This window comes from Saccostrea echinata, unplaced genomic scaffold (assembly GCF_033153115.1).
Source record: "Saccostrea echinata isolate AGI-Se365-2 ecotype Australia unplaced genomic scaffold, CSIRO_AGI_Sech_v1 ptg000023l, whole genome shotgun sequence".
Classification (NCBI taxonomy): Eukaryota; Metazoa; Mollusca; class Bivalvia; order Ostreida; family Ostreidae; genus Saccostrea; species Saccostrea echinata.
Genome location: NW_026889772.1, coordinates 3,190,995 through 3,213,171, shown reverse-complemented (window position 1 = coordinate 3,213,171; position 22,177 = coordinate 3,190,995). Strand labels below are relative to the sequence as shown.

Below are 22,177 nucleotides of genomic sequence, written 5' to 3'. Positions count from 1 at the left end.
TTGCGCGTCGACCCTTTATGACGTCACTGAGAAATTACGTCAAACGTTTATGACGCGAGGAACCCGTGTTTTATACGGATATAGATACGCGTTGCTTTTAATAGTGTTATATTAAAGAAAACATTTGCAAATGTAAATATTATGATATATGATGATAAACTTTGATACCAAGAATTTTGTCATCAATAACTTTGATTTTGATTCAATTTCTTGTTTTGCTTTATTTCATAATTTTTTATTCAAAGATTTTAGAGAAAATTTCATACTTTTTAAAAAATTTCTTAAAGAATATGATGAATGTTTAAAATTAAGTTGATGATAATGTTTTATGAGCTTATTCCGATTAAAAGAACACTTACTGCACTACTTTTCAAAACTGGATGGAAAAAAATTCTTAATATTTATGAATAATTTTTAAACACAACTATTTCAAATGATGCATTATTTAAAGGTTGATATGTTTGTTAAAAGTAATACTCAGTAAGAGTAGAACATGTGTGAAGGACCCTTAATTCAAGTACAGAATAGGATTAAGAAATCAAGAACTTCAAAGACTGAGCTATCAAGAGTCTGTTTATCCAATACATGTATAACATTATCTCACGACATTTTAAATTTGAATTCTTCAACATGTTTAAGCATTTAAATATACATACAAATGTACTCAAGAACACTTGTGATAAGACTGTTATTCATAAATATACTAGTGTTTGACACTCTCCTGATTTGTGAGTTATAACTTATTAATACGTTTTTTAAATGCTTGGTATAAATTAACACAATTTTAAAGTTCAGCCTCACATTTAGTAAAGTAAAATCTCAAAGTACTGCAACTATTTCTCTACACATACATGTACATGTATTTAGATATGCATTTTGGAAAGACATTTTTACATCTTCTGATTTAACAAAACAGACCTTAAGAATTATTCAAGTATACATAATACCATGAACACATTGCAAATATCCATAGATACAAAGATAAACATACGACAAGAAATGTTGTAAATCATTGACAACACACAGTCACTGACATTCATCACTAAAACTCACAAAACAAACAAAATCTTTCACCCCTTACATTTAGTCTTTAGCCACTCAGGCCTGCTGTTACACTTCTATTATGCAAAAAGGTACAAAATTCTCTGTCTCTTTTCCTCACACACACTCCTGAAACATTGACCCTTAATGAAATAATATTTTACAAGCATGAAATCCTGCTCAGTAAAATTTCGATGTCACCAATCACTCATTTATCATTGTAAGCATTTATCATCAAACATTCAAGTTTGGACGTACAAGAAAAAATATTTTGACTTCAGTGATGATGATGGTGATGATGAAGATTTATTAAGAAAACCTAGGAATTTGTTGGGCTACTATTGGAATGGTTATAATGGACTTTGTCTGGAACCAAAGGACGGAGAGACACCAGGAGATCTACTGTAAGGGGACCGCCGGCGGGGACTGCTTCCATCCTGAGGGTGGTACTCTGTGGACCACAAGATCGGGGATTTTGCACTTGTCAGTGGGGAGGCATAGCTTGTGTATGGGGGTGGGGAGTGGCCTGTAAATTAGAATAAAACCTTAAAATGAGAAAACAAGGTCATTTAGGGGAATTTACAAAAGTTTGCATTTACATGTATCATTTTATTCAAAAAGATTTATTTTGATTTTTGTTCAACTTAATTTATCATCAGAGAATAATTTTCCTTATTCTGTTTATCTACTTCCAAAAACTCCCTAATTGATATTCAAAATAGTGATGCACGATAGTAATAACTCTTTTGACAAATTATATAAAATAAATAATCCATTAGTTGCTTGACCTGAAAAGAAGTAAATATAAGACAGATCTTACTGGGTGAGAATTGTGGCGAGGGGTACACCGGTGAGGAGGGTGTGGCCGCTCCAGCGGCCCCGGGTCTGAGGAAGGCTGGGTTACTGCTGGCCGCGGCCTTGTAACGAGGTCCAATCACGTAGTGGTAACCTACAATAAAGATACCTTATAGCAAGATCAATTCATTCAAGGGTACCTTTACAATTTCAGATATCATATGCTATTACTAGATCTGATTTAGCATAGATATATCAGATATCAATTACTCTTACAGTAATGGTAGCTAACAAAATATCAAATGCTGTTGCAAGATCCAATCATACAGTAATAGCTTATAATACAGATATCAGATATCAAATGATGTACATAATTCATGTACAGTACGCAAGGGTAATACACAATAATTCAAGAGACATGACATGTCATTAATCTTTAACCAATAGTCTCATTTTCCAATACATGTAGCATGACTGATCAAACTCAACAGAAGCAGGGCTGTACATCCTGAAGGAAAAATTTGTCGCAATATTATAGAAAAATATCACAATATATCATGATATATCAAGTTTTTACATTTGCTGGTTTCTTGATTTTAAGGAAGGAAAAAGTCTTTGGTACTTTCTGAAACTAAGATTAAAGTAAAATAAAGATTTCACTCTTCCTTTTTTACCAATTGCAAGAAAATAAGGGACTTTTCTATTGGATTTCTCTTCAGTTTTACAATATCGCAATGCAAATACTCAAATTTAAGGACCAAAACATGTCATAACACATTATCTACTTTTGGAAAGTATTGAAAAAAATTATTGATATTTCATCTTATATATCGAAGTATCGTATCCACAACCCTTTGTATCACAATACATTGATTTATTACACCCCTAAACAGAAACTGAAGTGGATATAATTCAACACAGGTCTTACAGAGATATTAATGCCTGCCTAATACATGTACTTACAGATCTCTACATATACAGCTAAAGTGTAGATTTATATCTAACACCTCACATACAATGTATAGCACAGACATTTATGGCCTATCTAACACTGTATGGTGCATTAGCATGGCTTCAAAAATAAATGCAGTCAAAGCTTCATATCAGATATCTCCAATTCTGTTGGATTGGCAAAAATAGAAATGAGCATTTAAGAGGGCAGGGAAAGTCTATACTGACCTACAAAAACCATTTCAGCTGTAGACAGGATACTGACCTACTAGAACTGCTACAGTGGTGGCTAGGATACTGACCTACTAGAACTGCTACAGCTGTGGATAGGATACTGACCTACTAGAACTGCTACATCTGTAGATAGGATACTGAATACTAGAACTGCTACAGCGGTGGCTAGGATACTGACCTATTAGAACTGCTACAGCGGTGGCTAGAATACTGACCTACTAGAACTGCTACAGCTGTGGATAGGATACAGACATACTAAAACTGCTACAGCTGTAGATAGGATACTGACCTACTAGAACTGCTACATCTGTAGATAGGATACTGAATACTAGAACTGCTACAGAGATGGATAGGATACTGACCTACTAGAACTGCTACAGCTGTGGATAGGATACTGACCTACTAGAACTGCTACAGATGTGGATAGGATACAGACCTACAAAAACTGCTACAGCTGTAGATAGGATACTGACCTACTAGAACTGCTACAGCTGTGGATAGGATACTGACCTACTAGAACTGCTACAGCTGTAGATAGGATACTGACCTACTAGAAGTGCTACAACGGTGGCTAGGATACTGACCTACTAGAACTGCTACAGCTGTGGCTAGGATACTGACCTACTAGAACTGCTACAGCGGTGGCTAGGATACTGACCAACTAGAACTGCTACAGCGGTGGCTAGGATACTGACCTACTAGAACTGCTACAGCTGTGGATAGGATACTGACCTACTAGAACTGCTACAACGGTGGCTAGGATACTGACCTACTAGAATTGCTACAGCGGTGGCTAGGATACTGACCTACTAGAACTGCTACAGCGGTGGCTAGGATACTGACCTACTAGAACTGCTACAGCTGTGGATAGGATACTGACCTACTAGAACTGCTACAGCTATGGATAGGATACTGACCTACTAGAACTGCTACAACTGTAGATAGGATACTGACCTACTAGAACTGCTACAGCTGTGGATAGGATACTGACCTACTAGAACTGCTACAGCGGTGGCTAGGATAAGGAACAGGTAGGAGAAGAGAGACTGGTTGTTGTTGATGCTGTTCAGGAAGAAAGCTCCCCAACCAACAGAACGGCCTCTGTAACCTACAAACAGATCAAAGCATCTTGTCAAACATTACACAAGGTGTATATAAAAATCATCAGACAGTAATGCACTGAGAGAAAAAGATAATAGCTTGAAAATAAAAAAAAAAAGAGTATGAAAATTATTTGTTTTACTATAAATTTACTTCTTCCACAGGGACATAATTCCGGGAAATCACAATATCTGATCCATCCACAGGTAGAAAATTATGAGGATTTCTTGGATTGCCATTATTATGTCTTAAATGCACTTTAAGTATGCTGTGATAAATATTTGTGGAATTGGTGTGACACCTACATAGGGTAAATTAATTCTATGTGGAAAGAGTATGTCTACAGTATTCTAAAGATAAAAAGCCATCCAAATGATTGAGTAAAATGCTCACCAAATTGTTCAGGTCGTTGTCCAATCAGCCTGACCGATACTGGGAGTCTGACCTTTTGACCTGTCTTTCTACAGGACAGTTCCACATGACTCTCAGCATTCTCTCTATCCCACAATGCTGCAGACTCTATAAGCCTTATGGGAAATATCAAAATAATTCCCGATTGGCTGTCTTTCTCCGGGGTCATGACCTCTAAAATGCTCTCATCACTTACTGCAGCCTGAAGAAATACCAAGGTTATTAAGAACATTTCATTTACAGGTGTACATATATGTAGCTGTAAGACATTCTTATAAAGCAGTCAACATTATTTCTTCAAAACCATCAGCATATAAATGTAGTATAATGCTAATTTGTTTCTACTTTGAAAAGTTGAATATAAGAAGAAAACATGGTCAATTAAAAATATTAGATACATGTATATGGATGACAATAAGAGGAACATGTTCTGTGAAATCACTCTTTTAATTTTAAGCTTCATTATTTTTTCCCCCATGGTATGAATAGACACAAAGTTCAGGTCCTCCACAAAATATTCAAAGAACTATGCACACTAACTCTCGATTCCCGCCTACATTTTACACCCATTTAATTCTATACTAATGGCAATTTGGCCACAAAATCTTTGTTGAATGCAAAGAACAGTTCAATGGTAATTGACTGATAATTTTAATACCAGTATTAAATAGTTATTTACCCCGAATTCCACCTCTTTAAATAAGGGGGTGAGACAATATTTTTCATTGAAATCGGGCTTTAAAACATCAGTATATTTTAAAATATTTTTGGATATGAATGAATGTTCCTTAAATCTATTCTTATGTTTTACTCATATAAAATTAAACATATGTTATTAATAAAATACAATGTTTTAGTTGTAAACCCCTTTGAAATTGGTGAAAAAATAAGCATTTTTGTGGTTTTTGTCTGTAAACATATGTTTCCTCCCGTGAAACACAAAAACCTTTGGTATTAAATTGTGAAATGACAGTCCATATTACCTGTAAAAAGGATTTTTTGTTTCATGGGGGGGGGGGATATTTTAAAAATATTTTCTGTTTTCCGTTGATTTCTATAGTGAAAAACAAGAGTTTTACCAAAATCATAGATTCATCTCTCTTTGTTTTCCCAAAGAAGTAATGTTTTATGAAAATTCATATAAATATCTATATAGATATGAAAAATCATTCAAATGTGTTAACTTTTGAAAATTGACTTTCAGGTAGGCGGGAGAACAATACTATCGTTCGCAGTTCTTACAATATTATGCTTCTTCAACTACAAAATCGAATCCCAATATTTTTCTTCAAAGCATGAAAGTTTGACCCCTTGAAAATAAGTAATTTTATAGTAGCCCCCCTCTGTCCTGAGTTTATACCTGTATACATGAGGACAGGTCTGGAATATACGTTATGAGTTACCAGTATACATGAGGACAGATCTGGAATATATGTTATGAGTTACCTGTGTACATGAGGACAGATCTGGAATATACGTTATGAGTTACCTGTATACATGACGACAGAACTGGAATATATGTTATAAGTTACCTGCATACATGAGGGCAGATCTAGAATAAACATTTTGAGTTACCTGTATACATGAGGACAGATCTGGAATGGTGGACACTCTGATGGAGGAGAGAGGTGCTGCTGTTGACAAGGACACGTCCGAGTTGTGGACATAAAATGGAGGCAGATACTGGTACTTTTTGACTGGTGCCCTCACTGCAGGCTGGTTCTCCAAACTGGGAACCAGCACAAATAACTGAAGGTCAATAGACATGGTACTAATCTGTTGAACTAATGTCTCGGGGTGTAACTTTTTCAACAGACATCCATACTTTCCTAAAAAAAAAATATTTTTTGGAAAATTAATATATAAAAGCTGATGATTAACTAAAGATAATCTTCTATTGCAATTGCATGTAACTGCATAAGCCTTTGTATAATCCTATTTTTACAATAATCATGGATTCTCTAACCTTTCTTGGAGCTGAATGTAGCCGACACTTGGAAAAGATCGGCAATAGTCAGACCATTGACAGTGGAAGAGAACTCTAGTTCACAGGTGATAGGAACAAAACTAGACTGAAAGTTTCTAGCCTGAATCTCACCAGTGCAATTCTCCCCTAAAAAATTTAATGCAAAACTGACTTAACTCTTTTATTTACATGGTGACAATACTGTCTTCATGAGATATATTTAAAACTTAACTTATATGATGGTTAAGTCAAAACATGTAATAATAACTAGGAAAAAACATCTAAGCAATAGTTAAGGTGATAGTTATTATTACCTATAACCTCTGAGTTGGAGTTCAAGGACACTTGGATAAAGTACTCTGTCAGGCGATTCTTGACATTTGTGAGAAACGACCAGGAGTCATCGACAGTCAGCTGATCAATGGGTGTGACAGTCACCTGATAAAATACAGCAAGTACTTAACTTAAATATAGGGAGGCAGCATGGAATACACTAATTAATTAACACTGAACATTTTATGAAATGTCACACAAGATCCTGTATCTCTGTAATTTTGCTTTTGTTGAGTTTACTGCAGCTAAGAAGATGAACACTATTTCAGTGTACTCTGGCAGGTGGTACTATCTTTGTTGGTGGTGAAATTTACATACCTCAATGTACAATAAAGGTTACTTTCCTACACATTGTGTACTCCATTCAGAGGTGATGTCTTGTGTAGATGATACCTGTAGGTGGTACTTACCTCTGTGTAGGTGGTTAAATTCTGTGCAGGTTGTGACTTCATACCTATGTGTGGGTGGTGAAGTCCTGTGTAGGTGGTGACATCCCTTTTAGGTGGTGACATCCTTTGTAGGTAGTGAAGTCCTGTGTAGGTGGTGAATATAGACTTAACTCTGTGTCGGTAGTCATGTCCTATGTAGGTGGTGACATTACTTACCTCTGTGTTGGTGGTGACGTCCTCTGTAGGTGGTGACATCCTGTGTAGGTAGTGAAGTCCTGTGCAGGTGGTGAGTCCTGTGTAGGTGGTGATATAGACTTACCTCTGTCAGTGGTGATGTCCTGTGTAGGTGGTGACATTACTTACCTCTGTGTAGATGGTGACGTCTTATGTAGGTGGTGACATCCTTTGTAGGTAGTGAAGTCCTGTGTAGGTGGTGAAATATAGACTTAACTCTGTGTCGGTGGTGATGTCCTATGTAGGTAGTGACATTACTTACCTCTGTGTACATGGTGACATCCGAAGTATGTGGTGACATCCGAAGTAGGTGGTGAGTCCTGTGTAGGTGGTATTGTCCTATGTAGGTGGTGACATGACTTACCTCTGTGTAGGTGGTGACGTCCTGTGTCAATGTATACTCCACCAGGTGATGGCCTATCGTATCTGCTGTTCCAATCCCAGAATTCTTGTCTACATCAATCACTTTATTTCTACTCTGCCAGACACCAGAATGACCTAATAAACAAGAGATGTTTGTGAAACACTCATGCTCACCCCCCCCAAAAATTGGAATTTTTCTAAGTCCAAGGGGCTTAACTCTGCCAAAAACTGCTCGATTGCACCCAAAATAGAACTTGACCTAAATATTTTTATGATAAATCTGTATACCAAATTCTATTTCAGAAAATGAACCAAAACTGCAAATAATTAAAATTTTTTGAAGTCCAAGGAGCATAACTCTGTCAAAAATTGCTCATTTGTCCTTAAAACAGAACTTGACCTAGATTTCTTATGATAAATCTGTATACCAAATTTCATTTCAGTATGTGAAACCTCTGCGAAGAAAATGAATGGAAACTGTTGGTAGACCGACAGACAGACAGACCGACCGACAGCAGCAAAGCAATATGCCCTCCCTTCTTCCCAAGGAAGCATAAAAAAGGTCAAATTAGTAAAACTCAAAAAAACCCTCTATCAAATCGTATCTCAGCTATGGATTGTTCACACATACATGTATCATGGATTTACAAGTACATTATCAAAGAAAAATACTACACACTCCTCCTGATAAAAACAAGATAAAAGGTAAAACATGTGACACTGAGACTTACCCGTGGTAGAGACGAGGGGGGCTTTGAAGCAGACGACTGTCCCCAGGGTCATTGTGACCTTGGATGGTGTGATGACATAGTCTACAGGGATGTTGATGTAGTCAGCTAGCCAGGGGTTCCTCTGATCCCAAACCTGACAAACGTTACAGTCTGATATCAAACATTACAGTCTGATATCAAACATTACAGTTCTGATATCAAATGTTAGAGTCTGATATCAAACATTACAGTCTGATATCAAACATTACAGTCTGATATCAAATGTTACAGTCCAATATCAAACATTACAGTCTGATATCAAACATTACAGTCTGATATCAAATGTTAGAGTCTGATATCAAATGTTAGAGTCTGATATCAAACATGTTACATATAACATACTTCACTCCATCTACAGGAATATTCTCTTCAAGGAATGCATACTTTTATCAACACTAAATCATTGTCAAATATCCTCCATGAATATTAGCCAGCATACATGTACATGTAAATAGCTTTGAGAAACTTACAATGAAATATACAAAAATAAGTAAGCCAAATTGTCTTTAAGAGATACATGTAGAAGCTCAGTCTCATGTTTTAATATTCTAACCTTGAGTATGGTCTGTCCGATTTCTGCTGCCTTGACAACCAATGTGTCATTCTCAGATCCATGTTTTATGTGAACAAGGTCATATCTATGGAATACAATAGTGTTAAATGTGAAAAAATAATAAATAACAAACAAAATGTCTCTGATCATAAAAAGTCGAGCACCTGCTACAGCGATATCTCATCTGGACATTGGTGGCATAAAATTGTTCTCCTACGTTGTCATGGTAAGTTATTGTTAAGGTTAAGATTGTCCCCACAGGAATGCTTTTGATGTAACCTTCAGCTGTGCTCAAGGACAGGTCAGAGTTTATCATTAAGTAAGAGACAGGTTTCACCTACAACAAAAACACAAATCAGTTCATCTATAATGGTGTAAATGTTTCATTTTGATTGTTTAAATCATACTTTCCATTAAGAATCCCTTTCTGTATTCTAACTTTTGTTTATCTGATTTTCTCTCTGTTTACCTTGACTAGTAATACCAGGGTCTGATTGGTACCAAACTCCTCCTGAGATGTGACGTGTAGCGCCACCTGTCCGGTGAGTGGACCACTGGACAGTAATCCTCCCTCCCCCACTGTCACAGGGCTTGGATCCTCCAGGGATATCACTTGATAACTCATCTTAGCAGAGCCATCCCTAGTGAGAGCATATCATAAAACTCTGTATATATATGCACATGTAATGAGGGTTCATTATGGTCACACATACAGCTATAAGTACATGTACATGTAATGCACATCTATTATGGTCAAACATACAGCTGTATGTACATGTACATGTAATGCACCTTCATTATGGTCACACATACAGCTGTATTTACATGTAAAACAGGTACATGCATTTCTTAATGAAAAAGCAATAAAATTATTAACCTGTTACAATATAATAATTAATCTCTGATCAATTGATCAGTGAACTCATTTGAACATCTTCAATACCTTTTACTAATGCAGGGCATCTATTCTAATTTGTATGAATATTAACTGGTTATTCAAAATTTTGTCAAAAATCCTATTTTAAAATAATTGTTCAATCAATAATTGATGGGAACAAGGATTAATCAACTATTGACTGACATCCCTATTTTTTACCCATTTGATTGAATAACTATGAGACAGAGACTAGTAACCTGTTAGTTTTGATGACAGCTTCTGTGTTTGGAGTCAACAGAATTCTCCCATCACAGACCTTTGGGCTTATGACTGCTAACTTTTCAAAAACCTATAAAGCAGAAGGATGAAAAGTTACAAAAGTCCTTCTTTATCAATTTCACTTTTTTAAAAAAAGACTTTCATATTTCCATGTATATCTTGCATTTTATGCACCCTTTGATTATAAACAGTATAAAATCTACACTGCATACCTCCACCTGCAGCTCATCTGTCAGTGTTCTGTGACCTTTGATCTGTGACCTAGAGGTTAAATGGGGTCTAACTGTCAGTTTGACGGTAACTTGTCCAGCTGAAATGGCCACCAGTTGACGAGCAAAGTCACTCTCTGCTGGGGACTTCAGACCAGTCTATAAATGCAAGAACAACTTATAAATAAATTCAATAAATTTGAATATTGATCCCACTGCTTTCTTTAATTTTATGTTCTCATCCTCATTTAGAGATGAATGTAAGAGAAATGACTATTGAGATCTTGTATTATATATATACATGTAAAACTGTTTGACTTGTTTAAACTGAGATCAGACCTTATGGAAGACATTCTGTAGCTGTATAACATCCTTATTGTTAATGAACCATGTGAAAACCAGAGGGGGCATGGCACTGCCAAAAGTGAACGGGGTCTCATGTTCTGACAGACCAATTGCATACAGGGGCATCTAAAAAATAAAATTAGTCAGAGCATACAAGTATTTAAGTATTTATACACCACTGCTCGTCTTCATACATGTATCAACTAAGTATAAAAACAAAACTTTAATATCAAAACAAAAAAATATGTACATGTAAACAAGGAACTTCAAATCATAAAACACACTATGTATAAACAAATGTGTAGACAAATTTTCATAATATACTAACTCAGTATGTTTTTATAGTAGAATAAACTGCAAAATTGAATCCTTCAATTCTTCATTGAACCAGCTTGATATGTATAACTGTACTTTACAGTGTAAATAGTGTGGCCGTGATGAGGTACTTACCTTGGTCCCTGTTTGCATCCTGGACAAAGCTGAGTGAATTCTGATCCCAGACAGCTCTACTACATTCACTGTTACTTCATCCTGATAATGAACACACAAAAACTTATACATATACTTAAATTATATATTACCTGTCTGTATATAATTCACCTGAGAGTATACAATGGTTTCTCCTGTGTGTATATATAATTTACTTGAGAGTATATAATGGTTTCTCCTCCGTGTATATATAATTTACCTGAGAGTATATAATGTTTTCTCCTGTGTGTATATAATTTACCTGAGAGTATATAATAGTTTCTCCTGTCTCTGGGTCCTGACCCACAGCCTGACCTAACACCCTCGTCGTCCCGAGGTTCTGGGCATCCAGCAGACCACTGCTTGACACGTCTGCAATACGACTGTCCTTGATGGAGAACAGTACTGTACATTGGGGGGTGGGGCCTCCTTTACTGAGTACCTTCAAAAATACAAAGGTTAAAGGTCATCAAAGTGTTATAGAAAAGATACAAAGGATAAAGGTCATCAATTAAAGTACTACAGAAAAATTTACAAAATGAATACAGTGCCATAATGTAAAAATTATAACAAATCAGTTAAAACCAGATCATTATACAAGTTATTCATTGTGTTCAGCTGATAACCAGATACTGTAGATTCCTAAATATACGCGAGGAATAAATTATCGCGTAATTACACGAGAAGCACCAATCGCGAAATAAAATTACTCACTTTTATTTTTATGGTGCTTTTATGTATGTAAAATCTCTAGATAAATCACCGATTCGCGAATTATTGTTCTCGCGATTTGACGCCCTTGGGTCATTTCGCGATATTAAGTACTCGCGTAAAATAAGGAATTTACAGTATTTTGTACTTCTTAGTGATTATATGTGACACAGAGGAACTTATTGTAAGAGGCTTCTCTATATAATTAATATGTTATTTATGGGGTCAATTTCAAAATACTTTAAATTACACAATTTATGTGAACATATATATACACAAAACATTCCTGAAAATCTTATTAAAACACACACACACTCAAAAAAAAAAACAAAACAAAACAAAAAACAACACATTTCAAAAAATTCTCTGAAGCATGGCTCTTAAAATTTGTCTGCAATGACCCAAACTCACCTGAAACTTGGCCCCAATTATCATTGTAATATTCCTAGGAATTAACTGGAGTGGTGGGAAAACCTGTGCGTAGACAAAAGACCGAGTACTTCAGTATAAATCCATTACTCTAATATCGGGTGTGTAAACTGAAAACTCATATTAAAATAAATCTGACTGTAGCAGAATTATACCGACTTCTACTGGTCTTGATAGACTCTTGATCACTACAGCATGACTGGGATGAGCCTCAGCAACCAGTGAAGTGTGACCAACTTGTGCTCCATGCATGATGTAGTACTCAGTGAAGAGTTCATCTCTCTGATCTTTGTCTTTTCTGAGGAAAAGACAGTCTTATTAAAATTCCAATTACATACCTTAATGTACGTACAAAAAATTAACAACAGAACTGCAATTTATTTTCACATGGTCCAATTCACAGTTCTGATAACATTTCTAATCAACACTTAATGCAATCTAAAAGCTTGTATTAAAATGCTACATTTACATATATGTGTGCGTTTTAAAAATGTAAATATTATTAATCACTCAAAAATTTTAATCCACATGTAATTCAAGTTTCAAATCATTCAGTAAGATGTAAAATCTGATTTTATCATTACAGCATTTGAGTTACATATGTGGAAAAAATATAATATCTGAAGCAAGACTGCTGTATACATCCTAGAGGCATCATCACTGCAAGTTTGGTTGCAAATGCTTATCTAAATTTCACTCGAAATGAGCTACAAAGGACCAATACATTCAGAAAAGATGTAACTACTGAGACAGCAAAATTCCATGAAAACAGACATAACATTTACATGATTGAAATAGATTTTCTATGTTTACATCTTCTTATGATTACAGATTACATGTTAATAAATACCTGATGGTGATAATATTAGAGGTGGGAATCAATTTTAACCCCATTAATCTAAAGAAGCTGGCCTGCAGGGGTTTTCCGTGGGCATCCATAACTCTAACCTTGACCTTGGCTTCTTTATTGACTTCAACCTACAAAAAGTAGTCAAGGATAAGTAGATGAAATGCTCATTGATAAATTAATACAACCATGTTAAATTTTTATACCAGAAAAAAGTTCCTGTACACCAGCAGATTACATACTGTATAAGTAGAATTTTTAGGGAGAACTCAATTTTGGAATTATTAGTGACAATGTTGATTTTGCTAAAATTTTACATACAATTCATTCTGCATCAGCTTAAGAGATATTTTTCTTGGCAATAAAAAAATCGCTATAATTATTTTTACATACATTATATACTAATTTTTAAGGATAAATTGCTAACATGATACAATAAACATTACACTTATATTGATAGTGTTCAGCTCATCCATTACTTATACCTTTTCTGTCACGGAAAGTTCCACACTACCTACACCTGACACGAATATGGTGGCCGTGGGAGGGTGTCGAACGTAAACACAAAGGTCATACACCGTGACCTTCATAGAACCATCAGCCACAGGAACTACCTGAATAAAAGACAGCCTCAATCACATACACTGAAATCTACACAATATGTGGAGAGCCGCAATAACAAAATTATACTGAAATCTATACAGTATGTGGAGAGCTGCAATAACAAGATTATACTAAAATCTATACAATATGTGGAGAGCCGCAATAACAAAATTATACTGAAATCTACACAATATGTGGAGAGCCGCAATAACAAAATTATACAGAAATAAATACAATATGTGGAGAGCTGCAATAACAAATTTCTACACATCATGAGAATGGTTGAATTCATTCAAATGCAAATTTTCAGCTTTGTATATTTTTCTTACATGTAATATAACATTCACAATTCTCATTTCTGGTCCATCTTAATTTCACTATTTCTTAATCATCAATTGACCTACTCTCAGGCAAGCCAAAATCCATACAATTACTCCTAACACAATTCTTTTTTTAATCCATATGCATACATGTATGTATTACAGTTACCTGCATTTGTTTAGTTTTATCAGTATAGTCTAGATTCACAACCCCTGCTTGATCAGGGATTACATGGAAAAATCCGGAACCTTTCTGTATGTCCACAGTGTACTGAAAGAATAAAGATAGGAAAATGTGATTCCTACAATATAACTACATATAGTCACATTGAAATGATAATGACCACTTCATGAAAATGAACAGATTGATCTATTTATTGTAAACCAACATTAAACACCAAACCTACCGTGTTAGATGGGTGATTAAACAGCGAGATGATGTCTGGTTTTACAATGACTTCCTCTACGAGCTTCAGCTCCAGGGATCGGCTTATCTTAGGATGGATTCTGGTCTGAAATATCAAACATAATGTGTACTAAATACTCCCAGATCAAACATCTGATGAGGATCAGTTATAGCGATGTAATTAAGAACTGACAAATACTGAGATAAGAGTGTGATTACTGATATTGGAGATCCCGCCATTCTGAGGTGTCTCTCCAGGTAAGAGTTGATGGAGGCCGTGATAACAACAAATCCAGGTCGACCTTGAGGTACAAGGCCTCGGTAATCTGAAAATAGAACTTCTGTTATTGTGAGGGTAAAAAAGGACACTTCTCAAACAAACTTCCAACAATAATTACATGTACCTACATAGCTGTATTATAAAAGTTACATTAAGTTTACAAATATTTTGTTTGTTTAACAATCTCTGCTAATTTTTCTGTGTTGATATAAATCTAATGTGTATGATCAACTAGTATATTCAATTATTGTAGAGAAAACATGCACAACTTACATTTGACATAATTAAAGCCTTCCTTGCTGGATATGGTAGAGATCTGTATGGAGCTGTCCACAGAATTGTCCAGAGTGGCCAGAGACTGGTCAGACACTGACCACTGAAAGTCCAGGGAGGAGAAATTGTCAAACTTCCTCCCGAAGGAGTCGGTGACCGTGACGAGGATGTCTAAATTCCGCTGACAGTGGACTGGGATCTGTAAGTATGCATGTACTCAGTAAAACCACAATTTTAATGATATTCAGAGTATGACTATTTAATAATAAGCAAGTTCCAAATGTTAAGCATCATTCATGTACCAGGGATATAACTGCTATGTTTTGCTCCATTGTAATAGAATAGGAGGAGGGGGATTTTCTGGGTACTTACTGCTATGCCTTGCTCCCTTGTTACAGGGCAGGGAGGGGGATTTTCTGGGTACTTACTGCGATGCCTTGCTCCCTTGTTACAGGACAGGGAGGGAGATTCTCAGGGTACTTCAGATCTGGGTGGAGCTGTAAACCCACTGGTTCAGAACAACTCAACCTGCACATAATTAGTTGAAACTTGATGATTATATCAAAACATAAAAGATGTTAACAAATTATTAACCATGTTGTTTAGTACTCATAATATAAAAATCATTTTAGAATCGTAAGTCAGTTAAATAAAAGAGACAAGAGTACATAGTCTTACAACTACTTTTTTTTCTATCACACACACACACACTGACCTTATTGAGGCCTCAGCGACTGCCGGATATTGATTGGTCGTTGTCTTATTGTTACCTACTCTCAGGGTCATGACCTGCTCCCCAAAGTCAACACACGTCGCATAAAAATGATGGAAACCACCTAAAATTAACAAATCTCTAAAAATCAGAACATTATTGTCTTTAACTAAATAAAGAAGTGACCAACAATTTGAGTAGGTCAAGTGACTGTCTTTTAAGCCCTATCAGAAGCTTCTTTTTATATATCTATGTTCTGTCTTACGTGTTTTTGTATGTGTCATGTTTCTGGTGGGTCTTTGTTTTATATATACGTTTGTCTTAATTGTGTTTATACATGTATATGTCTTATATGTTTCTAGAGTGTTTTATATGTACATGTACATTTTATGCATTTGCTTATATGTAAGTGTGTTCATATGTTCATGTACATTTTATGCATGTTTGTTTATGTATGTTTTACGTGACTAACTAGTCGATTAAAGAGCTTCATAGCATATGTTTCTTCTTATCTGTAATAGTCCGACTATAAATAAATTTGACTTACTTACTTAAACCAACATGTTATCATTTTTAACACATAGTCAGGCATGCCTGGCAGACACAGACACATTAATAAGGTGTTATGAGAACCAAAAATAAATTATGCTTATGCAGATCCAGACCATACTGCATGTGTTTTTTTCATAAAAAGCAAATTCTTTTGCCAAAAAAAAAGCAACCAACCAACCAACCAAACAAAAAAAAACATTCCTTCTTAGCACTTAATCACTAAGACAGCAGTGAAGAGTTGGTGAGAAAACGGTCTTTAAAAGACACCTGGTTTTACAGCATGTTTAATTCATTTCAGAATTACAAGCCTCTCTTGTTAAATTCTGAAATATACACATGATACAATGTTTACTTACGATTGTTTCCAAGAATTTTCACTTTTTGGACCTTTGTAACAGCTGAGTTGGTACTGGTCACTAAATGAAGAGAATTACATAAAGAATGAAGGCTTCATTACTGGTAGTATAAATTTACAGCTTACGGGGAGGAGATGCAAAAATTAGTACATGTACAATGTATATGGGTGAAATAGATTTACATGTATACACCTTATGCCCCATTCACACAGACAATTTAATTAGAATTAAACATAAGTAGCTGTGAATTTAAATCTGAACCATGTTCACACAGAGAATTTAAAGCAAATTAGTTTAATTCTTATTAATTTACTGCACATCAAATTGCAATGCATTACTTAAGTGTGAACACTAAGTGTACCTAATTCAAACTAAATGCTGCATGCAAAATAGCAAAATTAAGTCATAAGCCATATGCTGGTGGCCAGATATGGGTACTTTGCTAGATTTGAGTAAAAACAAAGAAAAATAATGTTAATCACTTTAAATGTTTACAAAGACTATGATATATTAGATGTATAGCTGCTCTGTAGAAGGTGACTTAATCTGCATGTGACCTCATAATAGTCTTAATTTGTATTATAAAATATTAATGCCAATAGTTAACTTCCTATTCACAGTCATTTCAATGCTATCTAATTCAAAACAAATTAATTTGCATTATTTTACTTTGCATAAATTTACTGCAAATTAAAAATTTAATGAGCATTTGTGTGAACAGGGTATTAAATATCGATCCTGTGTTTGAGGAAAAGAGCAACACTAACTTAAGCTATTCTTTGAACCAGGGCCAAGAACAACTTACAGTGTTGGACTGAGAACCAGGGCCAAGAACAACTTACAGTGTTGGACTGAGAGTTGCTTACAGTCTTGGAAGTAATTAAGCGAGTCTATAATCCAAAATAAAATGACTTACATCTTCATACTTGAGTGATTTTCAGGGCTGTGAGTTAGTTACAATATTGGAAGTACATATAGTTGAGAAGTCCTTGAGTGAGTATATGACCCATGATTTTCAGGGCTGTAAGTTAATTACAATCTTGGAAGTCCTTGAGTGAGTATATGACCCAGGGTAAAATGACTTACATGTACAATCTTCATACTTCAGTGATTTTCAGGGCTGTGAGTTACTTACAATCTTGGAAGTACTTGAGTGAGTCTATGACCCAGGGCTGAGGTCCCCCTTTAAAGATCAGTTCCTTCCTAGATCCTACAGCTATCACTGCAACCTTCTCTGGATCAACAGGCTGAAGTAAAGAATAAAGAATACGTCTAAGACAATTAATTTACTTCTATCTAAATTTGTAATTCATATCATCACTTTCAATAAACAATTGTTCATATCATCTCTTTCCATATACAATTTGTATTTATTTTTCATATTGAAGACAAAGAGGTTTAAGATGTTCTCAGTATTTATGCTCGACAGACTGTGAATTACACCTAAATATAAAAATGCTGCTGAGAATCCAAACATATCTACCATGAGTGGATCATAAGCTGCTATGGTGACAGAGGCAGACAGATCTATCCCCCGGGATGTGTAACTGGCGAGGACGACCGTGTGACCTCGCTGTACTGCCTTCAGTCTTAATGAACAGCACCCCTCCTCAGGAAGTGACAAAGAAACTGCAATAAAAAAAAGCACACTACACATGGTTTTTAAAATTATTTTATAATGGAAAATTCCAGCAAGTTCATGTGCATACCTATTTTGTAAGAAAAGTTTAAACTGGTAAAACATTAATTACATGTCCATGTACTGTGAGTGAATTCTCATTCATGGGTTAGAACTATCTACCTCTGTTCAGTTGTGAGTGAATTCTCATTCACGTGTTAGAAGTATCTACCTCTGTTCAGTTGGAAGGCTGTTGGATCAGAGAAAGAAATGTTGACCTTCATTCTGCGACAATCATTGAAAGGGAATAGTTTTCCTGAAATGAAGAAAATTGTTTAAATATTGATATACAAGTACATGCTTTCCACAACTCCATACAAGAAACATTACTTTCCAAACAGAAACACATTAAAGTTATGAACTGGTATGAAGAATTTACTGGCATAGCATTCTAATTCTGGCTTAATATTTATACGGTTCCTTCTCAGTTACAGAATCTTGGTTCAGATGTACTAAATACAGTGAAATGTAATAAATGTAACCTTGGTGCCGTCCAAACACAGAGAGTGGCATATCTAACTCGGATCCCACCTCTGCCTCCACATGCTTTGGGACAAATTTCATGTCTTCTGGTGGCAAAACAAACACCTAAAATACATAAATTATTGAAGATTTTGTTAATACATGTATATGTACTGTTAATACATGTACATGTATGTACAAGATATTTAAGAAATAAACAACAATGTTAAAAAGTTCTCTGGGATATGAACTTGGTTGGTCACGTGATCAAATCCTGTGAAGCCCGAAGGACTTCTTAGAAGATTTGATCACGTACCAACCAAGTTCATTTCCCAGTGAACTTTTTAACATTGTTGTTTATTACTTTTATTTACATTTGAGACGAATATTTTGAAAAGAACTGTATTTATTACACGAATGGCCTGCCGTATTGTTATGTTGTGATGCGCAATGACCTAGAAGCTGTTTGGTCTTGAGAGTTTGCCTCGCTCCAACATTTGAATACTTACATTGATGTTCAGCGGTCCAGATCAGGAAATATCTATTCATAATGAAAAAACTGTGATCGCTATTGAGAATAAACTTATTATTATTGTATGAGTTCTTTATATATGAAGTTAAAAGCGGTGATATTGTCTTAAGTTTACAAACCTTCAAAGGAATTTCGGGGTAAAAAGGTGAGCATGATTTTAGGCTAATTATAAACATTTTTCACACCAAAGACAGAAATAATGATCATTTGTTGAACAAAAAAAAAACATATTTTATCTTTTTCATCGCTTTGACGGCTTAGAAGTTCCGAAACCAGTGTCAACGTGACAGAAATATGTAGACAAGATATGATCTCGCTGTGTGATTCGGTCAAGCCTTGACCTCTGACCCCCTAATAAGTTCATACAGAATTGAACATATTTTCTTTTCAATAGGTTCATCTAAGAAAAATATTTGCAAATGTAAATAATCAGAAATAAATTAGGCTTTCCCACTCTGACAATGTACAGTAAAAAAACATATTAAATAAATTCTTCTCATTACATTATCTTAAGTTCTCTGTTAGACTCTAGTATTATCTCCCTTGTATACCTTGGCTGACCCGGTGTGAATCCTGTTCTTGGCATCAGCAGCTGTGATGGTGGCCTCTCCCCTCTTTCCTGTCGTTATCTCCCCCCTGACGCTGACCGTGGTTGTCTCCACATTAGACGAGCTCCAGACATACTCCCCGCTTCCTCCCTTTACCTGTCACATGACAAACATAATATTCTGACAGGCCCCAAAATAACATGTCACAATTAATCACGTCATTTAACTTGCATTAAAATGAATCTCTGTATAGAAAATGTTTGTTACCTGTAATCTATACTGGTGACTTGTGGGTGAGTGGGGGTCCCAGGGAAAATAAAGGGTCTCAGGTCTAACTCTGATTGGATCAAAAATCTCCACAGAACGCGAGCTTTTTACAGCAGGGTTAACTTCTATCTTTGTATCGTCCTAAAGTCAAATTAATGACATACACATTATAATCTCTACAGAACGCGAGCCTTTTACAGCAGGGTTAACTTCTATCTCAGAGTCTGTATCATCCTAAAGTCTAAACAGTACAGTGAAATACAATATTATCTCTATAATTATCCATCCTGATCATGTCAACACAGTGAAATATTTTATAAAGTGATTTATGGTTAGATTAACGACTTAATCTTTCTATCAATAAACATACATATCCTGCAACTTAGAATCACTCTTAAACTAAAAGTATGTTGTCCTACACGTACATGCAACCAAAACCTGCCTTAACACAGCTCTATACAAAGCAACTTCTTAGAATTATCTTAGCTTATGTTAACTTTTAAGAGCCCACAGTGTCCTGTGCAACTTTATAAAACTTCCATTGAAAGGTTGCTTAATAAAGGCTTGATTGTATGTGATCTGTTTATTTTCATATTCCTTTAATTTATCTGGAGACAATGATGATTCATTATTAATGTCCAACAAACACAAACTTGCTGTTAAATGTGAGTATAATTAACCACCTCTTGTACAATGGCTTTCAGGACGCCTTCAATGCTAGTTTTCCCCGGCTTCAGAGTGTATACATGGTGATAAGTTCCATTCTTGGTGGAGAATCTCACATCAAAATATTCTTTAGGAAACAATGCCCTCAGTATAACATTCTGCAATCAAATAGTATTGTATATTACATTGAATAAAACATTTTTCCCATCATATATGCCAATAAATAAATGTACATATGCTATTCTTGGCACATTATGGTTGATTAATACAACCCCCCTTCAATTTATACCAACAAACAAAAGAAACACATTCTATATTAAAGGAAAAAATTCAGAAATTTAGTATAATTTTGTACTTAAAAAGTAAGAACTATTTTGTGTAGTTGGTTTTTTAACAGTTGATTGATTTTCATCTTGTTACCGGACCAAATCTGAGCCCGACTTAATGCAAATCATGAACTGCATGTTTACTCAAAAATTTGTCTATAATTGAGTTTACAAGAGTTTGTTTCTTTATCATAAGTATTGCAGCAATATTCTAAAACTAGATGTGTCGTAAGGCCATGAATGAGCCCGCAGGACGCCAACATTTCAAATTGTAGATTGCACATTTGTAACCGATATAATGATTAGAAATTGTGAATTTTTAAATCTTTTCCAAGTTCAAGGGGGACAACTGTCAAAAATCATCGAACCATGACCAAATTCAAACTTGACCTGTATTTTCTGGTAAAATACCTGCGTGTACAATTTCAACCTTACACATACATCCCTACAAAAGGAAGAGAGCGGAAACTGAAAATTTCTTATTTTTCTAATTTCAAGAGGGATAACTCAGTCAAAAATCATCAAACCACAACCAAATTCAAACTTGACCTGCGTATTTCTATGACGTATTCATATCTTGAATTTGAGTTGAATGTGTGCAACTGTTGCCAAGATAATGAACAGAAAGTGAATGATAACGGAATAACAGAATAACGGAACAGGGTAACATTTATGCCCCTGGCCATTTTATGGCGGGGGCATAAAAAAGGTTTTGTTTCTTTTATCTGTAAGTGATGCCAAGGCTTCCTGAAAATGACTATTAGCATGCATTTTGATTGCTCTAGCTGGAAATTCTCAAAAAGACAATGAAAAGTATTGCAGATGCAAAATTGAACTATTTCATCCTTCATCATGCTCATACATCTCATAAGCTTGAATGAGGTCTGTGG

At 35.2% G+C, this 22,177-nt stretch overlaps 1 protein-coding gene across 1 annotated transcript in view; it reads right to left on the bottom strand.

Moving 5' to 3' along the window:
• Nucleotides 1-303: 303 nt before the first annotated feature.
• Nucleotides 304-22,177, bottom strand: part of LOC133191081 (nuclear pore membrane glycoprotein 210-like) — a 32,893-nt gene continuing 11,019 nt past the window's right edge. The window contains exons 9-43 of the mRNA XM_061326766.1: nt 20,979-21,119; nt 20,296-20,436; nt 20,032-20,184; nt 18,969-19,074; nt 18,659-18,742; nt 18,292-18,437; nt 17,944-18,055; nt 16,809-16,868; nt 15,904-16,024; nt 15,617-15,716; nt 15,189-15,387; nt 14,855-14,961; nt 14,637-14,741; nt 14,399-14,500; nt 13,792-13,920; nt 13,310-13,437; nt 12,619-12,757; nt 12,442-12,504; nt 11,582-11,761; nt 11,302-11,382; nt 10,846-10,977; nt 10,510-10,665; nt 10,276-10,367; nt 9,611-9,782; nt 9,306-9,478; nt 9,142-9,226; nt 8,550-8,682; nt 7,820-7,953; nt 6,814-6,937; nt 6,500-6,646; nt 6,109-6,362; nt 4,516-4,735; nt 4,013-4,129; nt 1,862-1,990; nt 304-1,567 (exon numbers count right to left, since the gene is read on the bottom strand). Of these exons, the coding sequence (XP_061182750.1) occupies nt 1,392-1,567; nt 1,862-1,990; nt 4,013-4,129; nt 4,516-4,735; nt 6,109-6,362; nt 6,500-6,646; nt 6,814-6,937; nt 7,820-7,953; nt 8,550-8,682; nt 9,142-9,226; nt 9,306-9,478; nt 9,611-9,782; nt 10,276-10,367; nt 10,510-10,665; nt 10,846-10,977; nt 11,302-11,382; nt 11,582-11,761; nt 12,442-12,504; nt 12,619-12,757; nt 13,310-13,437; nt 13,792-13,920; nt 14,399-14,500; nt 14,637-14,741; nt 14,855-14,961; nt 15,189-15,387; nt 15,617-15,716; nt 15,904-16,024; nt 16,809-16,868; nt 17,944-18,055; nt 18,292-18,437; nt 18,659-18,742; nt 18,969-19,074; nt 20,032-20,184; nt 20,296-20,436; nt 20,979-21,119 (4,641 nt within the window). The 3' untranslated portion in view covers nt 304-1,391. The remainder of the gene's footprint in view (nt 1,568-1,861; nt 1,991-4,012; nt 4,130-4,515; nt 4,736-6,108; nt 6,363-6,499; nt 6,647-6,813; nt 6,938-7,819; nt 7,954-8,549; nt 8,683-9,141; nt 9,227-9,305; nt 9,479-9,610; nt 9,783-10,275; nt 10,368-10,509; nt 10,666-10,845; nt 10,978-11,301; nt 11,383-11,581; nt 11,762-12,441; nt 12,505-12,618; nt 12,758-13,309; nt 13,438-13,791; nt 13,921-14,398; nt 14,501-14,636; nt 14,742-14,854; nt 14,962-15,188; nt 15,388-15,616; nt 15,717-15,903; nt 16,025-16,808; nt 16,869-17,943; nt 18,056-18,291; nt 18,438-18,658; nt 18,743-18,968; nt 19,075-20,031; nt 20,185-20,295; nt 20,437-20,978; nt 21,120-22,177) is intronic.